This window comes from Canis lupus, chromosome 21 (genome assembly GCF_003254725.2).
Source record: "Canis lupus dingo isolate Sandy chromosome 21, ASM325472v2, whole genome shotgun sequence".
Classification (NCBI taxonomy): domain Eukaryota; kingdom Metazoa; phylum Chordata; class Mammalia; order Carnivora; family Canidae; genus Canis; species Canis lupus.
The window spans coordinates 24,566,851-24,588,790 of NC_064263.1; the positions used below are offsets into that span (position 1 = coordinate 24,566,851).

General features: G+C 38.3%; 1 protein-coding gene across 4 annotated transcripts in view; it reads right to left on the bottom strand.

Annotated features, from left to right (window-relative positions):
* PAAF1 (proteasomal ATPase associated factor 1) overlaps nucleotides 1-21,940 on the bottom strand; it is a 41,086-nt gene that overhangs the window by 11,401 nt on the left and 7,745 nt on the right. For all 4 annotated transcript variants that reach the window (XM_025459036.3, XM_025459035.3, XM_025459037.3 and 1 more), the window contains 3 exons: nucleotides 12,549-12,647; nucleotides 11,739-11,889; nucleotides 5,230-5,424 (listed from right to left, as the gene is read on the bottom strand). In XM_025459036.3, the coding sequence (XP_025314821.1) occupies nucleotides 5,230-5,424; nucleotides 11,739-11,889; nucleotides 12,549-12,647 (445 nt within the window). The remainder of the gene's footprint in view (nucleotides 1-5,229; nucleotides 5,425-11,738; nucleotides 11,890-12,548; nucleotides 12,648-21,940) is intronic.

A 21,940-nucleotide genomic window follows, 5' to 3' on the forward strand; every position in this document is an offset into this window, starting at 1 on the left:
GAGAAAGAGAGCATGCTCAGGAAGGGGCAGAGGGAGTGGGAGAAAGAATCTGAAGTGGACTCCACACCGAGCACAGAGCTCAACATGGGGCTCAATCCCACAACCACAAGATCATGAGCTGAGCCAAAACCAGGAGTCAGATGGTCAGCCAACCGACCACCCAGACACCCCAAAAAAGCTAATTTTAAAAAAATAAAATAAACTTTTACTACATATAAAGTATATGTCAATAAACCCAACTTAAAAATATTAAGTCCTTTGCAATGTGACATGATACCATGTTAGGAGCAGGGGTACAATGCTGAACAAAACAGTCTCTGCCTTCAAGGCTCTTATGGTCTGGAGTAAACGAAATTTATTCATTCACTAAAGAAATCTTTAATGAAAGTCTACTATGTATTGGACACTATTCTAGGTGCTAAGGAAATAGTAATATACAAAAAAAAAAAAAGTCCTTACTCTCAAGAACTCTAGTGGAAATAGTTAATAGTGGAATTGATATATAAACAAATAGGATATTTTCAGACAGTGATGAGTTCCACTAAGGAAGGTAATTTTAAAGTTATTTATCTATTTTTATTTAATATTTTATTTATTTATTTAAGAGAAAGAGAGAGCACAAGCATGGACGGGGAGAAGGAAAAGGAGGCTCCCCACCAGTGGGCTCAATCCCAGGACCCAGGATCATGACCTGCACCAAAGGCAGATGCTTAATCAACTCAGCCATCCAGGTACCCTGGTGATTTTAAATTTAAACTTCACCTATCAAAAAACTCCACGGAGGGGAACCTGGGATGTGTAGTCAGTTAAGTATCTGACTCTTGCTTTCAGCTCAGGTAGTGATCTCAGGGTCATGAGATCGAGCCCTGTGTCGGGCTCTGCACTCAGTGAGGAGTCCACTTAAGACTCTCCTTTTGCCCCCTCCTCATCATCCTGGTCTCTCTAAAATGAATAAATAAATCTTTTAAAAAACTCCATGGAGGCCACTTTTCAACTGAGACCTGAATGGTAACCAGAAACCAGTCTTACAAAAAGCTTTGGGAAGTATGGGCACTATGACATGAAGCTGGAAAAGACTGGAGAGGACAGAAAGTGTTAAGGGTTTGTGATAAGCCAAGTGAAGGGGACAGGATTTTAATATATATATAAAAAGAGGTCACTGGAGGACAGTAGGGACAAAGAAGAGCAACATGATTTGATTTTTTTTTTTTTAATGATCACAATGGTTGCTTTGAGAATGGATTATAAGAGACTAGTACAGGCAACAGCTGATGCCAGACCAGACCAGGATACTGACAGGAGGAAAGAAGAGGGTAGGTGGAGAAATCAGAAACACTATAAAGGTAGAGATGACAGATTTTGCTGATGGAGGATGTGAGGAAAGGTGGGGTGGATGGTGTATGATCAGGCTTTGAGCTTGAGCAAATAGGTAGATGGTGGTGCCATTTACTGAGATGGGGGAAACAGATTTGGGGTGGGGAGGGAAATCAAACACTCCATGCAAGACAACATTAGTTTGAGTGTCTATCAGACACCTAAAGAGTCTGAAACTCAGGAGAGAGGTTTTTATATTACAGACATTTTTAACTGAAATTACCAGTTTAAATACAATATTTACAGTCATGGAACTGATGAAATTACCTTGTAGCCAGAACTGAGTGTCCTCCAATAATTAAAGTAAGAATAAAGGAAATTTATAAAAGGAGACCAAGAAGCAGCAGCCAGTGAGATTGGAAGAAAGAAGCCTAGAAAGAAAAGTGTCCCAAGGAGAGGAGTTTACCATGTTATATTCTGTTGGGAATTCAGAGATAAGCACAGAGATGTAACAGTAGATCAGGCAACACAGAGTCACAAGGGACCTTGATGAGAGCTACTGCGGTTAAGCCACAGGAGCTCCAACTACCCTAGAATGGATTGAAGAGTAAGCGGGAAATGAGGAAATAAAGCAAACAAGAATATTTTCATTTAACTTACTTTAAATCAACAAATTTTTAAAAACTTGACCTTGTTTTAAGTAACATTTGTGGGATATCTTACGTTTGAAGTAAAATGTGTATGTATTAAATATATACCTATTAAAAATGTGTACTGCCTGACATGATCTTATCACTAATTGCACATGTATCACATTTTGGGAAAATGACTCTTCCTATTAATTCCAAAGAGAGATGTTCAGGGAACATCTGGTGGTCAGTAATAGTTTTAGTTCTTGGATCACAGGCATCTGCATGGGAAGTTTAAGGTAGGGGGAGAGTACCTACAGTTTTGTCAAAAGTGAAGGGCAAAATTAACCCAAATCAGTTGAAAACATATGTCCACACAAAAGCCTACACACAGATATTTACAGCAGCTTTGTTTATTCATAATCGCCAAAACTTGGAAGCAACTAAGATGTCCTTCCATAGGTGAACAGATAAATAAAATGAGGTTATATCCAGACAATGGAATACTATTCAGTGCAAAAAGTATTAAGGAGGAACCTTAATAAGGAACCTTTACTAAGTGAAAAAAATGAACCTGAAAAGACTACATAGTTTATGATTCCAAATGTGACATTCTGGAAAAGGCAAAATCATAGACACAGTAAAAATATCAGTGGTTTCCAAAAGTTAAAAGGAGAGGAAAAGGGTTATAGGAGAGGAAAGGATGAATTGGTGGAGCACAAAGGATTTTTCAGGCAGGGAATCTTCTGTGTAATGCGATAATAGATTCATGTCATTATACATTTGTCCAAATCCATAGAATGTACAACACCAAGAAATGAACCCTGATGTAAACTATGTGAGTGATAATGATATGTCAACAAAGGTTTATCAATTGTAACAAATATACCACTCTGGTGAGGGATGTTGATAAACTGATAATTGAGGAGGCTGTCTGGGGCAGAGGGTATACAAAAACTGTACTTTCTCTTTTTTTCAAAATTTTAGATTACTTATTTGAGAGAGTGAGTGAACGAGCGAGCATGTGCAAGCATGAGCAAGCGGAGAGCAGAGGGAGGAAAGAGAGAACCCTTAAGCAGATTCTACACTGAGCACACAGCCCGACGCAGGGCTGGATCTCATGATCCTGAGATCATGACCTGAGCCAAACCCAAGAGTTGGACACTTAACTGACTGAGCCACCCTGAAAACTGTACTTAAAAAAACAAACAAACAAAAAAAACCCTATCAATTTTATTTTTAAAGATTTTTATTTATTTGAGGGAGAGAGTGCAGTGAGAGAGAGCATGAGCAGGGGGAGGGGTACAGAGAGAGGGGGAAGAGACTCCCTGTTGAGCAGGGATCCCAGGACCCCAGATCATGACCTGAGTTGAGGGCAGATGCTTAACCCAATGAGCCCAGACTAACCCAGATCCCCCTCAAAAACTGTATTTTCTGCTCAATTTTGCTGCGAACCTGCAACTGCTCTAAAAAATAAAGTTTTGCGTTTTTGTTTATTTTTTTAATGTGCGAAGCAAATGTGATGGTAGAATAATAGTCCTATAGAAACAGAAAAGCAACTATTAGTTACAATCACAGGAAGAAAAGAATGCAAGTTGCCTTATTAGGACATTATCATTTTGACTCCCCAAAGCTATCATTCTACTCACCTATTTCCCACTACTACTACTCTTTTTTTTTGGTTTAAGAAATATATTTTTTTAAAGATTTTTTTTTAGGGACTCCTGGGTGGCTCAGTGGTTGAGCGTCTGCCTTTGGCTCAGGGCGTGATCCCAGAGTTCCGGGATCAAGTCCCACATTGGGCTCTCTGCAAGGAGCCTGCTTCTCCCTCTACCTACGTCTCTATCTTCTCTCTGTGTCTCTTATGAATAAGTAAATAAAATCTTAAAAAAAATAAAAATAAATATTTTTTAAAAAGATTTTATTTTATTTTTTTTTTAATTTTTATTTATTTATGATAGTCACACAGAGAGAGAGAGAGAGGCAGAGACACAGGCAGAGGGAGAAGCAGGCTCCATGCCGGGAGCCCGACGTGGGATTCGATCCCAGATCTCCAGGATCAGCCCTGGGCCAAAGGCAGGCGCCAAACCGCTGCGCCACCCAGGGATCCCAAGATTTTATTTTTAAGTAATCGCTACCCCATTCAAGATGGCACTTGAATCCACAACTCCAATATCAAGAGTTGCATATTCCACTGCCTGGGCAGGTGCCCCTAAAGATTTTTTTAAGTAATCTCTACACACAACATAGGACTCAAGCTTATAACTCTGAGATGGAGAGTCACATGCTCTACCAACGGAGCAGTCAAGTGCCCTGCACTATTACTATTCTAAATCCAACCTACACAGCCAAATATACCTTTCTTTCTAGTAAATTTCACCTCCAAACCATTTCAATGTTAACTGCCCCTAGCTCTACTCCCAGCTCCCATTCTCCCATCCTTCCCATTCTTGTCTGTTCAACTCAAATTAATCTTTTAAGGTTCAAGTCAACTTCTTTGTGACAACTTTCTCATCTACACTAACCTAAAATATAAAATACTCTCTTCTTCCAAAAAAACCTATTTTATTTGCATTAAGAATCATTAAGTTGGGGATGCCTGAGTGGCTCAGCAGTTGAGCATCTGCCTTTGGCTCAGGGCGTGATCCTGGAATGCCTGGATTGAGTCCCATATCGGGTTCCCTGCATGGAGCCTGCTTCTCCCTCTACCTATGTCTCTGCCTCTCTCTCTTTCTGTGTCTCTCATGAATAAATAAAATCTTTAAAAAAAAAGAATCATTAAGTTGTTGGGGCACCTGGGTGGGTCAGTCAGTTAAGATCTGCCTTTGGCTCCAGTCATGATCCCGGGGTCCTGGAGAGTCTGCTGTCATGCTCAGGGAAGTTTGCTTTTCTCTCTTCCTGCCCCCTGTTCGTGCTCTCTCTCACGCTCTCAAATAAATAAATAAATAAATAAATAAATAAATAAATAAATAATCTTTTAAAAAATTATGTTAAAGAAAGAATCATTAAGTTCTTTTAGCTAAAATTTTTTTGTTGTTTTATAGGCATCAGTCTTACCTGCTAAACTAGATTGTACTTACTCAAATATAGGTAACAATGACATACACTTTTGTAGATTCCAAAACAACAGAAACATAGTAGGTATGCAATAAATATTAAACTTATGGTGAAAATACAAATACCAGCCAAGACAAAGAAAAGATGAGGAAGAAAAGGAGAAGCTAGGACAAACACTGAAGGTGCCTAAGGAAACAAAATAAACTCAACATAATAATTATCAACTTACTAGGCGTCTGCTCAGGGGAGCCAAGGTTTATGGAGTTGTCAGCAGCACCCACAGCCACTCCATTGATGGAAGAACCACAGTCTGCAATGACACCCAGGCAGGCTGAGCGTCCACAATCCCAAAGTCGTGCTGTCCCATCTCGAGAACCAGACACCACATTCCTCCCTCGATCAACAATGGCTGTATCCAGAATACCTGAGGGGGGAAGGGGGGGAAAGACGCTGTGATGGAGTGGGTCATAAAGGAACTACAAGGGCAGAAAAGATGGATCTGCATAAATGACTTCATTGCTTCACAAACATGTGTTGGATATGTACTACACGCTGGGTAAGTTCAAGTGCTGGAAAAACAGAAATAGAAGAGAGTCCTTGCTCTCCAATGGTTCAAAGACTAGCCCTTAGAGACAGATATGGAAAAAGGTTTGGATTTAATTCTTAGTGGAGTGTCCTAGAATAGTGGTTTTCAAGGGTTTTTTTATTTTGTTTTTTGTTTTTGGTGTTTCTTTTTTTATATTTTATTTATTCATTCATGAGAGACACACAAAGAGGCAGAGACACAGGCAGAGGGAAAAGCAGGCTCCATGGAGGGAGCCCGATGTGGTACTCAATCCTGGGACTCCAAGATCATGCCCCTGAACAGAAGGCAGATGCTCAACTGCTGAGCCACCCAAGTGCCCCAGTTTTCAAGCTTTAATTTTGGCTTTAAAACTTTTTTTTTTTAAGATTTTAGTTATTTATTCATGAGAGACACAGAGAGAGAGAGGCAGAAACACAGGCAGAGGGAGAAGTAGGCTCCATGAAGGGAGCCTGATGTGGGACTCCATCTCAGAACTCCAGGATCACACCTTGAGCCAAAGGCAGATGCTCAACTGCTGAGCCACCCAGGCATCCCTAAACCATGTTTCTTAAATAAAAATTGAGAAATTGAGAAGACATCTTAGTTCAGTTTGAAAATCACTGTCTTATTGCTTCCATTGAGAACTAATGGAAAGGATTAACTTCCCCATCTTAAAAAAATATGTGATTTCTGGTCTGGCCAAGATATAGTAGCCCCATTTCTCCTAGGGTCCTTTCCCTTATAACTGAAAAAACAAAAAAACAAAAAAACAAAACAAACAAAAAAACCACCAAAAACCAAAAACTGGACAAAAGACAGAAAGTATAAGAAGACTGAAAGATGGAAAGGCGGCAAACCACCGAGGGATCTAGGACTTGAAGAGCAGGGTAACGAATTCCCTGGATTTCCTTATTGCTTCCCATATACTCTGGATAGGATACTGCAAAAGTCTGCAACAAAGAATTAAAAAAAAAAAAACCAAACAAACAGGGACACGTGGGTGGCTCAGTGGTTGAGTGTCTGCCTTTGGGTCAGGGTGTGATCTTGGGGTCCTGGGATCAAGTTCTGCATCAGGCTTCCGATGGGGAACCTGCTTCTCCCTCTACCTATGTCTCTGCCTCTCTCTCTGTGTCTCTCATGAATAAATAAATCTTTAAAAACAAACAGACAACAACAAAAAAGGTGAAATTAAAAAAAACAAAACAAAACAAAAAACCAACTCCAAGAAATGTCTGTTGCAAAAGACTGGGAAAGTATTGGCCTAACAGAAAATTTTGGAAATTAACTCAAATAGTAAGAGAAAAACTGCTACTTCCCCTTCCCCAAGGTCAGTGAGGTTAAACAGAGAGTGATCTTTTATTCCATCCCCAGTGAAGCAGGAGGTAGCAGTCCAATTCCCTTGACCCTTGACAATAATCAGGCCCAGCAGGGTACTGTCAGCACGGTCCAGTGGTGAGCTGAGACTCTACCCTGACCTGACAACAACAGGTGGAAAGAGGAAAAACAAAGTAGTGGGAAGTAGCATTCCACTTTCCCCCTAACCGCCCTCTCACAATATGGTGGCATCTAGTATGGGTCTCTTCACTCTTAGATGACAAGAAAAAAAGAAAAAGGAACCTTACAGGACCTGGAACCTATGACAAATTACTCTAGAAAGAAGCTATAAAAGTAGCAGGAATGCCCTTGTAAGAGAGGCAGCCATAGCAAAAACCATAAAGACTTTAGATATTAAACCAAATTGACGTAAGTCCTCAACATATAAAACAGGATGAAAAAGCATTTGCCCTCAAGAAAAGATTCAGCTGAATTACATGTAAACATCCTAGCCAATGTCTGGGAATTAAGAATGTTAAATGAAACTATGACAAAAATTAGTATTAGCAAGAAATAGAGCAAAATTCATATATTTGGCAGTTTTCAAAAAGTTTACTATATTAAAATTACCTAGTTTTACTATTAGATTGGCTTAATGTTGCCAGGAAGAAAATATACACATATGAGAGAAGGGGTATGCATGCACGTGGGTGTGCATGTGCATCCGCATGCGCATTTGTGTGTGTATGTGTACACATGCCAAGACTAATGGCTGCGACTCAGATCTTAGAAATAACTGAGCCTTGAAGCACCTACTATTACTTGGAGGCAGCATATCTTATTTAAAAGAAAATACAGAGAGGAGATTGAAAATAATAGCTGAGGTGCTAAAAATGCAACCTGATTTCCTAAAATTATTCCACAAATATAAGCAGCTTTCCTGTTATAGTGAACAAAAAACTCAACCAATCAACTAAAATGGTGTTTCATTTGGCTTCAACATTTTCATAGATTATGAATGGATCTGGTACTTATTAGAAAGAATTATTATTATTCAAAAGATTATATTGTACATATCTCCAAATTCACCAAACTTAATTAAATGACCTGGGCAATTTAAAAACTTCAAACTAAAGTAATACCTTAGAGCTACTTAAAGACTCGTATACAGTAGTCTCCCCTTAACCACAGTGTCATTCTGTGGTTTTAGTTACCCATGGTTAAACCCAGTCTGAAAATATTAAGTGGAAAATTCCAGAAATAAATAATTCATACATTTATTTATTTATTCATTCATTCATTCATTCATTCATTCATTCATTCATTCATTCAAACAGAACTCCTGGGTTCTGGCAGAGGGAGAAGCAGGCTGCATGCAGGGAGCTCGACATGGGACTCAATCCCGGGTCTCCAGGATCACAACTCAGGCTGCAGGCGGCGCTAAGCCGCTGCGCCACTGGGGCCACCCAATTCATACATTTTAAATTGCATGCTGTTTTGAGTAGCATGATGAAATCTTGCACTGTCCCACTACATCATGTTCTGGATATGAATCACATCACTTTACCCAGCATATCCACACAGTGCACACTTGCCCATCACGTATCACAGGTTTGTATATATAGGAAAAGAAAGTATATACACATTTCAGTACTATCTGCAGCTTTAGGAATCCACTGGGGATCCCCCATAGATTAAGGGAGACTACTATATTACAAAGACAAAACTACTTTTAGTTTATCTTGTCACTGGAAAGATTTAAAAACATACACAAATCTTATCTCTGCTTGTTAATTAAAGAATACACTAATCCTTTATTTATATATAAAATATATATCTAAAAGTATAAGGGAAAACCAATTATATATTAACTAGGATCATATCTGTTTCTATTGGAAAAATTCTATTAGAATTAATCTATTAGAAATAACAATTTCTGCTTTTCACATATGACAAGTATGTTAAAACATCACAAATCTCACCTTCTTTGCCAGGGATTTAAAGTTTAGTTTTGTATTTTATATGAACAATAACATTTATTGTGTATTTATTATAATACCAGGGATTATGCTAAATCTTTGATATGCACCATCTCATTTAATATTGCTATCCCCATTTTATATGAGGAAACTAAGGCTCAGAATAGTTAAGCAACTTTTTTTTTTTTTAAATTAAGCAATTATCTGTGGTCATACAAATTCTAGGTGGAAGAATTAAGATTTAAATCAAGATTTGGGGCACCCTTGGTGGCTCAGCGGTTTAGCACCTGCCTTCAGCCCTGGGCATGGTCCTGGAGACCCGGGATCGAGTCCCACGTCAGGCTCCCTGCATGGAGCCTGCTTCTCCCTCTGCCTGTGTCTCTGCCTCCCTCTCTTTCTGTGTGTGTCTCTCATGTATAAATAAATAAAATCTTTAAAAAAAAAAAATCAAGATTTTTATGTGTCCAAATCACATGCTTAAACACTCTACATACTGTCTCACTATCATCTTTTCATATACTAGAAGCAATAAGCAAGCCAGGGACTTAATCAAACCAACAAAAGTTTATCCTTTTGTTAGCATCCTAATGGTTCTTTGCAATAAGCATCAGGCTATGTTCAGTCCAGTGTTTCTGGTGGTTTCTTCTATGTCTCACTTGCCAAGACTTAACCTAGGCACTAAAAGACCATGTTCACTTTCAATACTATCTTCTGTTTCTCATTTACTCACCACTTGTGAAACCACTAAAGATCACAAATGCAGGTAATAATTCTTTATTCTGTTTTTTATGTGGTTTATGGCCTTTGCTAATAAACATGCTCCAAAATCTTTAAGCTAAAGAGATTATTTACAAAGGAGCTGTACAATGCAACTTGGAATTCATTTGGCTGGAGACAGTGACCCATATGCTGCTAAACAACAGAGATTAATTTTAATTTTCTGTGTTGTAGGAGAATAGGAAACACCAAACCTGGCCCTATTTTACAGAACTACCTGGGAAGGAGCATTCAACACCTGACAGACATTAGCCTAGATTTGACTTCATGTCATTTCTCCTACAGTTTATCACTTTTATTCAACCTAATAAAAAATCCTCCTCTGAAAGAAAAAAGTCAGAGTTGTTATATCTAGAGAAGCTCCCACCCCACCTGCGGACTTTCTCATAAGGCCAAAGAATGAATAGATTCAATCAGATTAACAAACATCAGGTAATTCACTCTAAGCTAAGTAATGCACATGTATTCTTGGGAAGAAATGAAGAACACTGGATGACTTAGGATTCATGTGATAGGCATACTCAACTGCAGTAGCCCAAAGGAATTCCTAAGTTGAATGTGCGCTGACACGGAATACGCATTTTACGTTCTTGAACAGTTACATCTTGTTCCTTTGTAAAACTTCCCTGTGCCTCACAAATTCAGAAGGATGGCCAGATGTGAAGTAACTCAGGGTTCCTCTAGACCTGTTTGTCTCCTGGACTCCCCATTTATGCAGGCCAGTTTGACTCCTTAGACCAGTCAGTTTTTCAGGAAGAATGCAAGGAAGGCTCCAAATATCTTTTCTATTCATTCTCAATACATCTACGTACTAATAGTCTCAGAAATAACCTTGCTAAGGTTAACATGTATTTGCTAGATGATCTGTATGTAACCTGACAAATCATTATAAATAAATATTAAAATTTAAAACTCAACCACACGAGTTATTTATAATATAGTCAGGTACACAAAGCAAAAGACTAGTTTAAATACCATTTAAGTATAGGGCAATATATAATTAATTCTCAAATGAGTGGCACAGATAACATTTGGAACTATGGTTCCAAAGGAGGGAACAAGGTTAAGGAATTATTTGGGGATGTTATTACTTTTTCAAAAATATCTAAACTTGTAAAGCAAGAATAACATTTATCACCTTTAACATTTCAATTAAAGATAAAACATCTCTATGGGCAGCCCCGGTGGCCCAGCAGTTTCGTGCCGCTTTCAACCCAAGGTGTGATCCTGGAGACCTGGGATCGAGTCCCACATCAGGCTCCCTGCATGGAGCCTGCTTCTCCCTCTGCCTGTGTCTCTGCCTCCTCTCTCTCTTTCTCTCTCTCTCTCTCTCTCTCTGTGTCTGTCATGAATAAAATCTTAAAAAAAAAAAGATAAAACATCTCTAATTTATATTTTTTTCCCACAAACCAACCAGTTACAAATGGAAAATGTTCTCATTCTGTCTCTATAACCTGGTATCAACTGGCTATATGGCTAATCCATTTTTAAAATCTGAACTGTGGAGGATCCCTGGGTGGCTCAGCAGTTTCGCGCCTGCCTTTGGCCCAGGGCGCGATCCTGGAGTTCCGGGATCCGGTCCCGCGTCGGGCTCCAGGCATGGAGCCTGCTTCTCCCTCTGCCTGTGTCTCTGCCTCTGCCTCTCTCTCTCTATGTCTATCATGAATAAATAAATAAAATCTTTAAAAAAAAATCTGAACTGTGACTTAAATCCATAGGAAATGACAGTAAGTACCAAGCTCCAACTTTGATATCTAGTGACAGAGCCATTTGCCACCCAGCTTCAAAGGACTAATAATGAGAAAATGTTGGCACACATCTCTCTCTCTCCCAGTACACAAGCAGATGACTTCCTCGGGAGGATTTTTTTTTTCCACTTATCAATTGTGAAAACAACTATTTGTGTAAGGCAGTTAGTTCTAGATAGCAACAACAAGACTCAGTGTCAAAGGAATTTCTAATCCTTGAGGAAATACACCATTTAAATGGCCAGTTAGAGGAACTGTGTTTTATGCAGTTAATTAGCTTCTCTTTCCACCTTTTTTGGTGATTTGTCTCTGGGGATCATTAAAGAAGCCTTTTGGAGAATTCAGCTTTCATTACCTCCTTTGTGACCTTTGAAGGTCACCACACAGCTAGCATCTTCAGCTGACCAGATCTTCAGCTGGGCATCCATTCCCCCACTCAGAACCACAAGGCCTGATGGGAAAAACCTGCAACAATTCACATCAAACACATGTCCTTCCAAAACTCTCTGGAAAAACAAAAGAAAATTCCATGCTAGTTCTCTTGTCCATCCCCCGATATTCTCTTACCTCTCATATCCTTGGTCCCTGAAATGAAATGTCTACATGCTACACCTACATGCTGGGTTTTAAAACTATGGAAGTTCAAAAGGATCTCTTTAGCTCATTTGTATACCAGGTAGTGTTCTAAGATCTGTTAACTCCCTTTCCTGTAGCTTTGCCTACAGATGCTATGGATTTGAACTCCAAGGTTCTAACAGCCATCCTTAAGTCTAGTTCTACATATAAGGAGCTGAGGAGGCTTCAGGACTCCTTTACTCACCTCTTCTTAAAATCCTCTGTATAGGTTGGAGAGGCTTAGCCATATAATCAGTATAATAACCTAGCTAATCTGTCTTAGTAACTGATCACTGAAGGCAGTTCATACCAAGGGACCACCCACTTAGACATTCACTGGCCTGGCTTTTCCACTGTTCCAGCCCTAATCAGTTCTGGCAAATCAAGATTGAGGATGGTTCTGAGACTAACAAATGGGAAAACAAAGACCAATTGAAGTGCAGTGGTCCTATAAATTTAGAATGCACCACTCTTCTTCAGTGACCCAGTCTAAGGCTTCTCAGACCACCTTCCAGGTATAAGACCCTAAAAACATATCCAAAGTCTTTACTCTGAGCTCGCCATTGGAAGCCTGCCAGATCTTCATGGTCCCATCAGTGCTAGAAGACACACCAAGGCCGCCTCCACTGGAAATGTCCAGGCATGTTATCTGTTCAAGACAAGATAACTGGTGTTATAAATTATGAAATGCTCTTTTTCCCCTAAATTATGTTAAAGATCTCCCCTGTTTCACACTCCTCCAAGACTTCAAGCCTATGCTTTCCAGCACGAAGGACATGTGTTTACATGTGAAGGTTTGAGGTGTTATCCATCTCCTAACAAGGCTAGTTAGTGCCAACACCTCTTATTTCTCAAAACATAAAGATGTTCTTGTAATCATCTATAGTCTCTTGCTTCAACTAAAAATGTTTTACTCTCCCCATATCAGTTCTATCATTTCCATCTTTTGCTGTTTAAAAATTAAGATACCAGGGCAGCCCAGGTGGCTCAGTGATTTAGCGCCGCCTTCAGCCCAGGGCGTGATCCTGGAGACCCGGGATCGAGTCCCATGTCGGGCTCTCTGCATGGAGCCTGCTTCTCCCTCTGCCTGTGTCTCTGCCTCTCTCTCTCTCCCTCGCTCCCTCTCCCTCTCTGTGTCTCTCATGAATAAATAAATAAAATCTTAAAAAAAAATTTTTTCCTTAAAAAAAAAAACAATCAAAAACCAAAAAACTAACATGTACTAGAAGGAGATTCAAGGAAAAGCAAAGATGTTTCCAATTTACTACTTTACATTCCCTCTCAAGTTCTAATTGCATGTATATGTGTATTTCAGAATAAGTAACAAAAAATTCTGATTCACTTATGCAGTTCCAACACTGGCAACCACTTCATGCATAAGCAATCATACACATGCATACATAACATCATTTTTATTAAAAAATACCCAGCTGCAAATATTCCAGAAATGTAGGACTGAGATATGTAATCCCAGGCACATTCTCAATACAATGATTCCCATAATACCTAAATTATTAAGGGAAAAGTAGGGTAGGCTTCAATTATCCAACCTTCTAGGGACACCTGGGTAGCTCAGTGGTTGAGTGGTTGTAGCCTTTGGCTCAGGTCGTGATCCAGAGTCCTGGGATTGAGTCCTGCATTGGGCTCCCTGCAGGGAGCCGGCTTCTCCCTCTGCCTATGTCTCTGTCTCTCTCATGAATAAATAAAATCTTAAAAAAAAAATTAACCAACGGGGATCTCTGGGTGGCTCAGGGGTTTCGCGCCTGCCTTTAGCCCAGGGCGCGATCCTGGGACTCCAGGATCGAGTCCCGCGTGGGGCTCCAGGCTTGGAGCCTGCTTCTCCCTCTGCCTGTGTTTCTGCCTCTCTCTCTCTCTCTCTCTCTCTCTCTGTCTATCATAAATAAATAAATAAATCTTTAAAAAATCATAAAAAAAATTATCCAACATTCCATTTTTCTTTGTTCTAGCTAGTTGACCCACATCGACTACGTTTGGTAAGAATTAAAGGGATTAAAAAAAGGAACCAAAGGGATAATCTGTCAACTCTAATACTTTCTAAGACTTTTTCTTTTTTTTTTTTTCCTTAAGACTTTTTCTTCTTTATTTTGGTTCCTCAGAATAAAAGTACTGTTTTGTTTTTTTTGTTTGTTTGTTTGTTTGTTTGTTTAAGATTTGTTTATTTGGGACAGCTGGGGTGGCTCCGCGGTTTGGCGCTGCCTTTAGCCCAGAGCGTGATCCTGGAGACCTGGGATGGAGTCCCACGTCAGGCTCTCTGCATGGGGCCTGCTTCTCCCTCTGTCTGTGTCTCTGCCTCTCTCTCTCTGTGTCTCTCATGAATAAATAAATATAATCTTAAAAAAAAAAAAAAAGATTTGTTTATTTGAAAAGAGTATGTATGTGTACGCCCCTGCAGGGGGAGGGGCAGATGGAGAGAAAGAATCCTCAGGCAGACTCCCTGCTGAGTGTAGACCTGATGGGCTTGATCGCACAACCCAGAGATTATGACCTAAACTGAAATCAAGAGTCAGACGCTTAGGCAACTGAACCACCCTGGAATAAAAGTACTATTAACTTAATCGTGGATCCTTTAATTTTAAGGATTATGACAATTAATTATATCATGTTTTGTCATCATTTATAAAACATTTCCAAATACATTATATCATTTGATCTTCATAATAATTCCATTCTGCTCCTAGCTTACCATTGCTGGGTATTGAAGACACGGAGGTTAATGTGACATTCTATCTGACAATGCCTTCACATTTTAGTACAGGAGTACCCATCTCTCAGATCTTTCTTCCTTCTCCAAATCATACTACCACCCTAATATTGGGCCTTAAATCTGACTATTAGTATTGTCAATTAACTTTTCTTTCTTTCTTTCTTTCTTTCTTTCTTTCTTTCTTTCTTTCTTTCTTTCTTTCTTTTTTTTATTTTATTTTATTTTATTTTATTTATTTTTTTATTGGTGTTCAATTTACCAACATACAGAATAACCCCCAGTGCCCGTCACCCATTCACTCCCACCCCCCGCCCTCCTCCCCTTCTACCACCCCTAGTTCGTTTCCCAGAGTTAGCAGTCTTTACGTTCTGTCTCCCTTTCTGATATTTCCCACACATTTCTTCTCCCTTCGCTTATATTCCCTTTCACTATTATTTATATTCCCCACATGAATGAGAACATATAATGTTTGTCCTTCTCCGACTGACTTACTTCACTCAGCTGTCAATTAACTTTTCAACTCTATGTCTGGCTCTCCAACTACATGACAAGCTGTGTCAGAAAAATGTCCAGAACTTTTTTTTTGAAAGATTTTATTTTTAAGTAATATCTATACCCAATGCAGGGCTTAAACTTATAACCCTGAGATCAAGAGTTCCATGTTCTATTGACTGAGCAAGGCAGGAGCCTGTCCAGCATTTTCTTAACACATTCATAGACTGTGTACATAGTGACCACTCAATAAATACCAAACGACAGCAGTTTGGTAATAAGAATGAAGTATCTTAACAACAGTAGGTAGGTGAGTAAAGCCATTTAACCCATATCAATAAAAGCAACTACTGTCCCAATTTGCAGGGCCCCAGAAACAAGACATTTAATTAAACACCTTTCTACTCACTCTGAAATAGATTTTTTTAAAAAAGATTTTATTTATTTATTCATGAGAGACACACACACACACACAGAGAGAGAGAGAGAGAGAGAGAGAGAGAGAGGCAGAGACACAAAGAGAGAAGCATGCTCCATGCCCAACGTGGGACTGGATCCTAGGTCTCCAGGATCATGCCCTGGGCCAAAGGCAGGCACCAAACGGCTAAGCCACCCAGGGATCCCCAACTCTGAAATAGATTTAATCCATAAAGCAACATAGTTCAATTTTTCTGGTGCTATCAGATGCCAGTTAGGCATCTACCTTTGGCTCTATAGTGGTTACAGCAAACTTAACATGTTCAAAACAAAACTCTCATTTCCCCTTGCTTCACACCAATACAACTAGTTGACTTTAATTAGTAAATGGCACCACAATTTATCCACTTCTTTGGAAATTTTTGGAATCATCCCAACTCCTCATTTTCTCTCACATCTCATATTCAAGTCATTAGCAAATACTGTTTGGTCCCATACCCCAAAAGGGTAGGCACTACACCACAGTTTTATTCATTGCTGGAGTCCTAGTGCCCAGAGTACCTGGATTATGGTAGGAGATTAATAAATAGATAAATTGCCTAATAATGAACTAAAAAAGAGGAAAGGAGAATAAGAAATAGAAAAGGGGCACAATTGGGCGCCTGGGTGGCTCAGTGGTTGAGTGTCTGCCTTTGGCTCAGGTTGTGATCCCAGGGTCCTGGGATCAAGTTCTGCAGCAGGCTCCCCAAGGGGAGCCTGCTTCTCCCTCGGTCTCTCATGAATAAATAAATAAATAAATAAATAAATAAATAAATATTTTAAAATATTTATTTATTAAAAATAAATAAGTAAATATTCATTCATTCATGAGACACACACACACACAGAGGCAAGACAAAGGCAGAGGGAGAAGCAGGCTCCACACAGGGAGCCTGATGTGGGACTCGATCCCGGGACTCAGGGATCACGACCTGAGCCAAACGCAGTGGCTCAACCGCTGAGCCACCCAGACATCCCAAATAAATAAAATCTTAAAAAAAAAAAAAAAAAAAAAAAAAAAGACTCTCCAAAATTTTTTTAAAAGGGCACAATTAATAATTCTTAAAAATGACCTACTTCTCTCAACTATTCTCAAAACAAGTAAATTTGGGGGCACCTGGCTGGCCCCATTGGTAGAGCTTGTGACTCTTGATCTCAGGGGTGTGAGTTCAAGCTCGATGTTACTTTAAAAAAAAAAGTAAATTTAATTTTAAAATGTTGAATGTTATATGTATTATATACTATATTCTTACAATAAAATAAGCTGGAGAAAAGAAAAAAAATGACCTATTTCTCAAAAGGTTTTCCCAACTATGCCAACAAGTTTATCACTTCCTCCCTAGTCTACAGCACTATGTTCTTATATTGCAGTGGTTGTCAATCAGGGACAAATTAGCTCATTACACTGGGTCATATCTGGAAACATTTTTAGTTGTCACAATTGGGGAACATCCCCCCACAATAAAGAATTACCCAGCTCAAAATGTCAATAGTGCATGGTTGAGAAACTTTGAACTGTTCTATTATATCCCCTCAGTTAACATAATATGGTCCCTGGAGGGGACAGGGATATTGTCACCTTACCTGTTTTACATATCTTTGCAGTCCTAATTCCTAGATCTAAAAAGTAATTGAATCTGAATAATCCAGTTCTTCCAAAGTGACAGAACACTGAAGAGTAGATTTTAGGTCATACCAGGTATCTCCTTTCTCCAAATATTTATTAAAGAGGAAAAGAAACTAACATTTATTAAATAGCTATTATGTACCAGATGTGTAACAGACACTACCCTCATATAATACCCTCAAAGATCTGTAAGAAAGGTATTATTTCTATTTTTCTTTCTGAGGTTTAAGAAGTGATTAAGTAATATCCCATGGTGACACAACGGGGCCAGGATGCAAACCTAGGTCAGAGTGTAAGGATCTATTTCTTAGTTACAGAAAAAAAAACAAAAAACAAAAAACAAAAAAACAAAAAAAAACAAAAACAAACAAACAAAAAAAAACAGATCAATGGGATAATCCTAAATATTGGATAAATATGACAATTCAAGTGAGTGAGATAAAGGATTACTTTACAGTGCCTTGATATGCTAGTCATTTCAAAAAGAATTAAGTTTGATCCCTACTTTTTTTTAAGATTTTACTTATTTGAGAGTTACAGAGAGAGAGAGAGAGAGAGAGAGAACACAGTGGGGTAAGGAAGAGAGGGAGAAGCAAACTCTCCACTGAGCAGGAAGCCGAAAGCGAGGCTTGATCCCAGGACCCTGAAATCATGACCAGAGCCAAAGGCAACCACTTAAGGCCACCAAGGTGCCCTATTAGATCCCTACTTTAAAGCAAATAACAAAAATAAAGTTTGAAATATATATTAAAAAAAACAGGGATCCCTGGGTGGCGCAGCAGTTTAGCGCCAGCCTTTGGCCCAGGGCGCGATCCTGGAGACCTGGGATCGAATCCCACGTCGGGCTCCCGGTGCATGGAGCCTGCTTCTCCCTCTGCCTATGTCTCTGCCTCTCTCTCTCTCTGTGTGTGTGTGACTATCATTAATAAATAAAAATTAAAAAAAAAAGAATTTCTTCACAAAAAAAAGAGAGAAAAATAAATTTAAAAAAAATAAAAAATAAAAAATAAAAATAAAAAATAAAAAAACATAAAAATTCAAAGAAAATACTATAATTTTATTTAATACTTATTATTTTAATACTTATATCATGCTTATTATGTTTCAGACCAAATTCTGTTTCAATCCCTGTAACAATCCTATGAGATATGTTGTATGTTATATGTATTATATACTATATTCTTACAATAAAATAAGCTGGAGAAAAGAAAAAAAAATGACCTATTTCTCCAAAGGTTTTTCCAACTATGCCAACAAGTTTATCACTTCCTCCCTGGTCTTCAGTACTACGTTCTTATATTGCAGTGGTTGTCAACCAGGGACAAATTAGCTCATTACATTGGGTCATGTCTGGAAACATTTTTAGTTGTCACAATTGGGGAACAGCCCCCCACAATAAAGAATTACCCAGCTCAAAATATCAATAGTGCATGGTTGCAAAACTGATCTGTTCTATTATCTTTTATTTTACAAATAAAAAAATCTGTAATATAGAGATTAAGCACCCAGCCTAAGGTCACAGTAAATGGCAGAACCAAAATTCAAATTCAAGGAGTCAAATCCAATGAGTATCTCTAGAGTCTATGCTCTTACTCATTATGCTGTGCAATTAAAAGTGAATATATATATATATAAGGGCAACTGAGTAGCTCAGTTGGTTAAGTGTCTGACTCTTGATTTCAGCTCAGGTCATGATCTCAGGGTTGTTAGATCGAGCCCCACACTGGGCTTCGTGCTGGATATTGAGCCTGCTTAGGATTCTCTCTCTCCCTTTGCCCCTCCCCTACCTCTCTCCCTCTCTTAAAAAACGGGGGGGTGGTGGGGCACTTACTTGCTTGGCTCAGTGGTTGAGCATCTACCTTTGGCTCAAGTTGTGATCCCGGGGTCCTGGGACCGAGTTCTGCATCAGCTCCCCGCAAGGAGCCTGCTTCTCCCTCTGCCTATTCTCTCTGCCTCTCTCTGTGTATCTCTCATGAATAAACAAATAAAATCGTAAAAAAAAAAAAAGAGTGACTATATATGAAATCACGGGCTACCCTAAGCAAGATGCCATAAATAGTTACCATAAAGTAATAGATTGATGGGTTTTATTATCTACATATATTAAATATCTGTATGTCAAGATACAAACAAACAATAAACAATAAGCAAGAAGAAACTATCTGCAAAATATATGGCAAAGGGTCAATACCTTTAATATGAGAGCTCTTACCAATAAAGAAAAAAATTCACTTAGAAAAATGAGCAAATGACACAAAGAGTGGCCAGTAAATATATGAAAAAGTGGTCATCCGTGATTAATCAAAGGAACACAAATTGAAATAACAATGAAATACGATCTCTCAAACTGATAAAACTTAAGAAAAAAACATTGAATACTCAGTATTGATAAAGAATGTCAAGTCAGATTGGTAGAAAGGCTAAAGAGTAAAAAAAGCCTTTTTAGTCAATGGACAGGGCCCACTTGTAGGTCAATCAATCAAAAAATTCAGTTAAAGGGAAGCTGGGTGGCTCAGTGGTTTAGTGCCGCCTTCAGCCTAGGGCGTGATCCTGGAGACCCAGGTTAGAGTCACACATCAGGCTCCCTGCATGGAGCCTGCTTCTCCCTCTGCCTATGTCTCTGCCTCTCTCTGTAGCTCTCATGAATAAATTAATAAAATTAAAAAAAAATTCAGTTAAAGTAGCAAATAATAAAAAATAATATATATATATCCATATTTTAACTCAAATATATAAATGTACATAAAATTCACTAATCTTTTCATTAGTCTATTGATCTCTGCAAGGAAGTTTCACCTTGACTTTCTGTAATAAACTACTAACCGAAAGGCATAATTCATAACTTGATTTCTTTAAAGCAAGGTAAATCTTTAGTCACATTTATAAAGCAATCTAAGAGTAAAAATTCACCTAGGATTTAAGAAGAAAAATCTTTTCCCTAACATCTTGCATTTATTTTGTCCACATATACTATTATGGCAGTTTTTTAGAAATGTATGTATTTTAGAGAGTGCATGAGGAGAGGAAGGGGCAGAGGGAGAAGATGAGAGAGAATCTCAAACAGACTCCGCATTGAGCCAGTAGCCTGATGCTGGGCTCGATCCCAAGATGCTGAGATCGTGATCTGAGCTGAAATCAAGAGCCAGATGCTCAACAGACTGACCCACCCAGGTGCCCCTATTTTAACAGTTTTTTAAAAACCTCTTCTTTATCAAGTCTTTACAAAGCAATCAATGTAGTTTTTTTTTTTTTTTAATTTATTAATGAGAGACACAGAGAAAGAGGCAGAGACATGGGCAGACAGAAAAGCAGGCTCCTCGAAGGGAGCCCAACGTGGGACTTGATCCCTGGACCCCAGGATCACGTCCTGAGCTGAAGGCAGACACTCAATTGCTGAGCCACTCAGGTGTTCCTCAATTTAGTTTTCAAAGATATAATCACTCTTCCTTTTCATATTCATACTACATTGGTTTACCATATTTAATTAACATAATTTCAAAAACAATGTAACTGATACTATAACTTATTCTTGGTGATCAGTTGACTTAACCAGTATTGTCAGCAGTATACAGATCTCAGAGAAGAGCTTATAAGCTGTAAATGTGCTGTGAGATCAGTCAGTACATTTTACACAGAAAATGCAGAGCAAGTTACTTCAATAAATTAGTTAAGTCAAAGTCAGTGAGAATATACCAAAAGACTTAAAATTTGCATTCCCTGGACTCAGCAATTCTATTTTATAAATGTATTCTAATTTCTTCCTATCTTTCTGAGTAAAGGGTTAGCTATATTATCAAAATATGAAATCAGGAATACCTGAAAAATATCTTAAAGTCCAAGTAATATAAGACTGGAAAAATGAATTGTCATAAAATGATACAGTGGAATACTATGCAGCTCTTAAAGGAATATGTAGAAAGATGATATAAAATGATGTAAATAATATATTATTAAGGAATAAAAAGCAAGTTATAAAACAGCATGTACTATAAAAGCCTATTTTGGTAAAATATTTAAAGAAAAAGACAGAGAATTAACTGAAATATAAAGCTTAGCATGAAAAAAGCTTAGCATGGTGCAGACACATAATAGACAATCAATAAATGTTAGCTATTACTACTATAATTATTATTAATATAGACTTTGTAACAAAAGTTCACAATAGTTATCTTTAGGTTGTAAAATATGAGTGATTTTCCACCTTTTTGTATTTCCTAAATTTTCATCACTAAATCTACATCTGTTTTGTACTAAGGATAAAAATAGCTACTTTGTAAAATATACCATACAATAAGAAATGGAAGCCTTTAATATTATCAGTTTATCCACATATTTCCCATTTATGTTTCCAAAAAGATCATGGTAGTCGAAAGGGCATTATCACAAAGACCTCTGAAAATTATTCCTCAATATGCTGTACTTGGAATTTTGAGAAAATGTCCCTGTCCCGTAGGCAATGAGACAGAAAAAATGAGCAGTGACGAATTATACAAACACAGCTGCTATCACTCTCCAAAAGCCATTATGCAGCTCTGCTAAAACATAAATAAGTAAACTTCAGACCATTCCATTCTCTAAGATTACCAGTGAGTCGATTTGTATACATATTCTATGTGGGCCCAAATACCAGTTTGGCCAAATA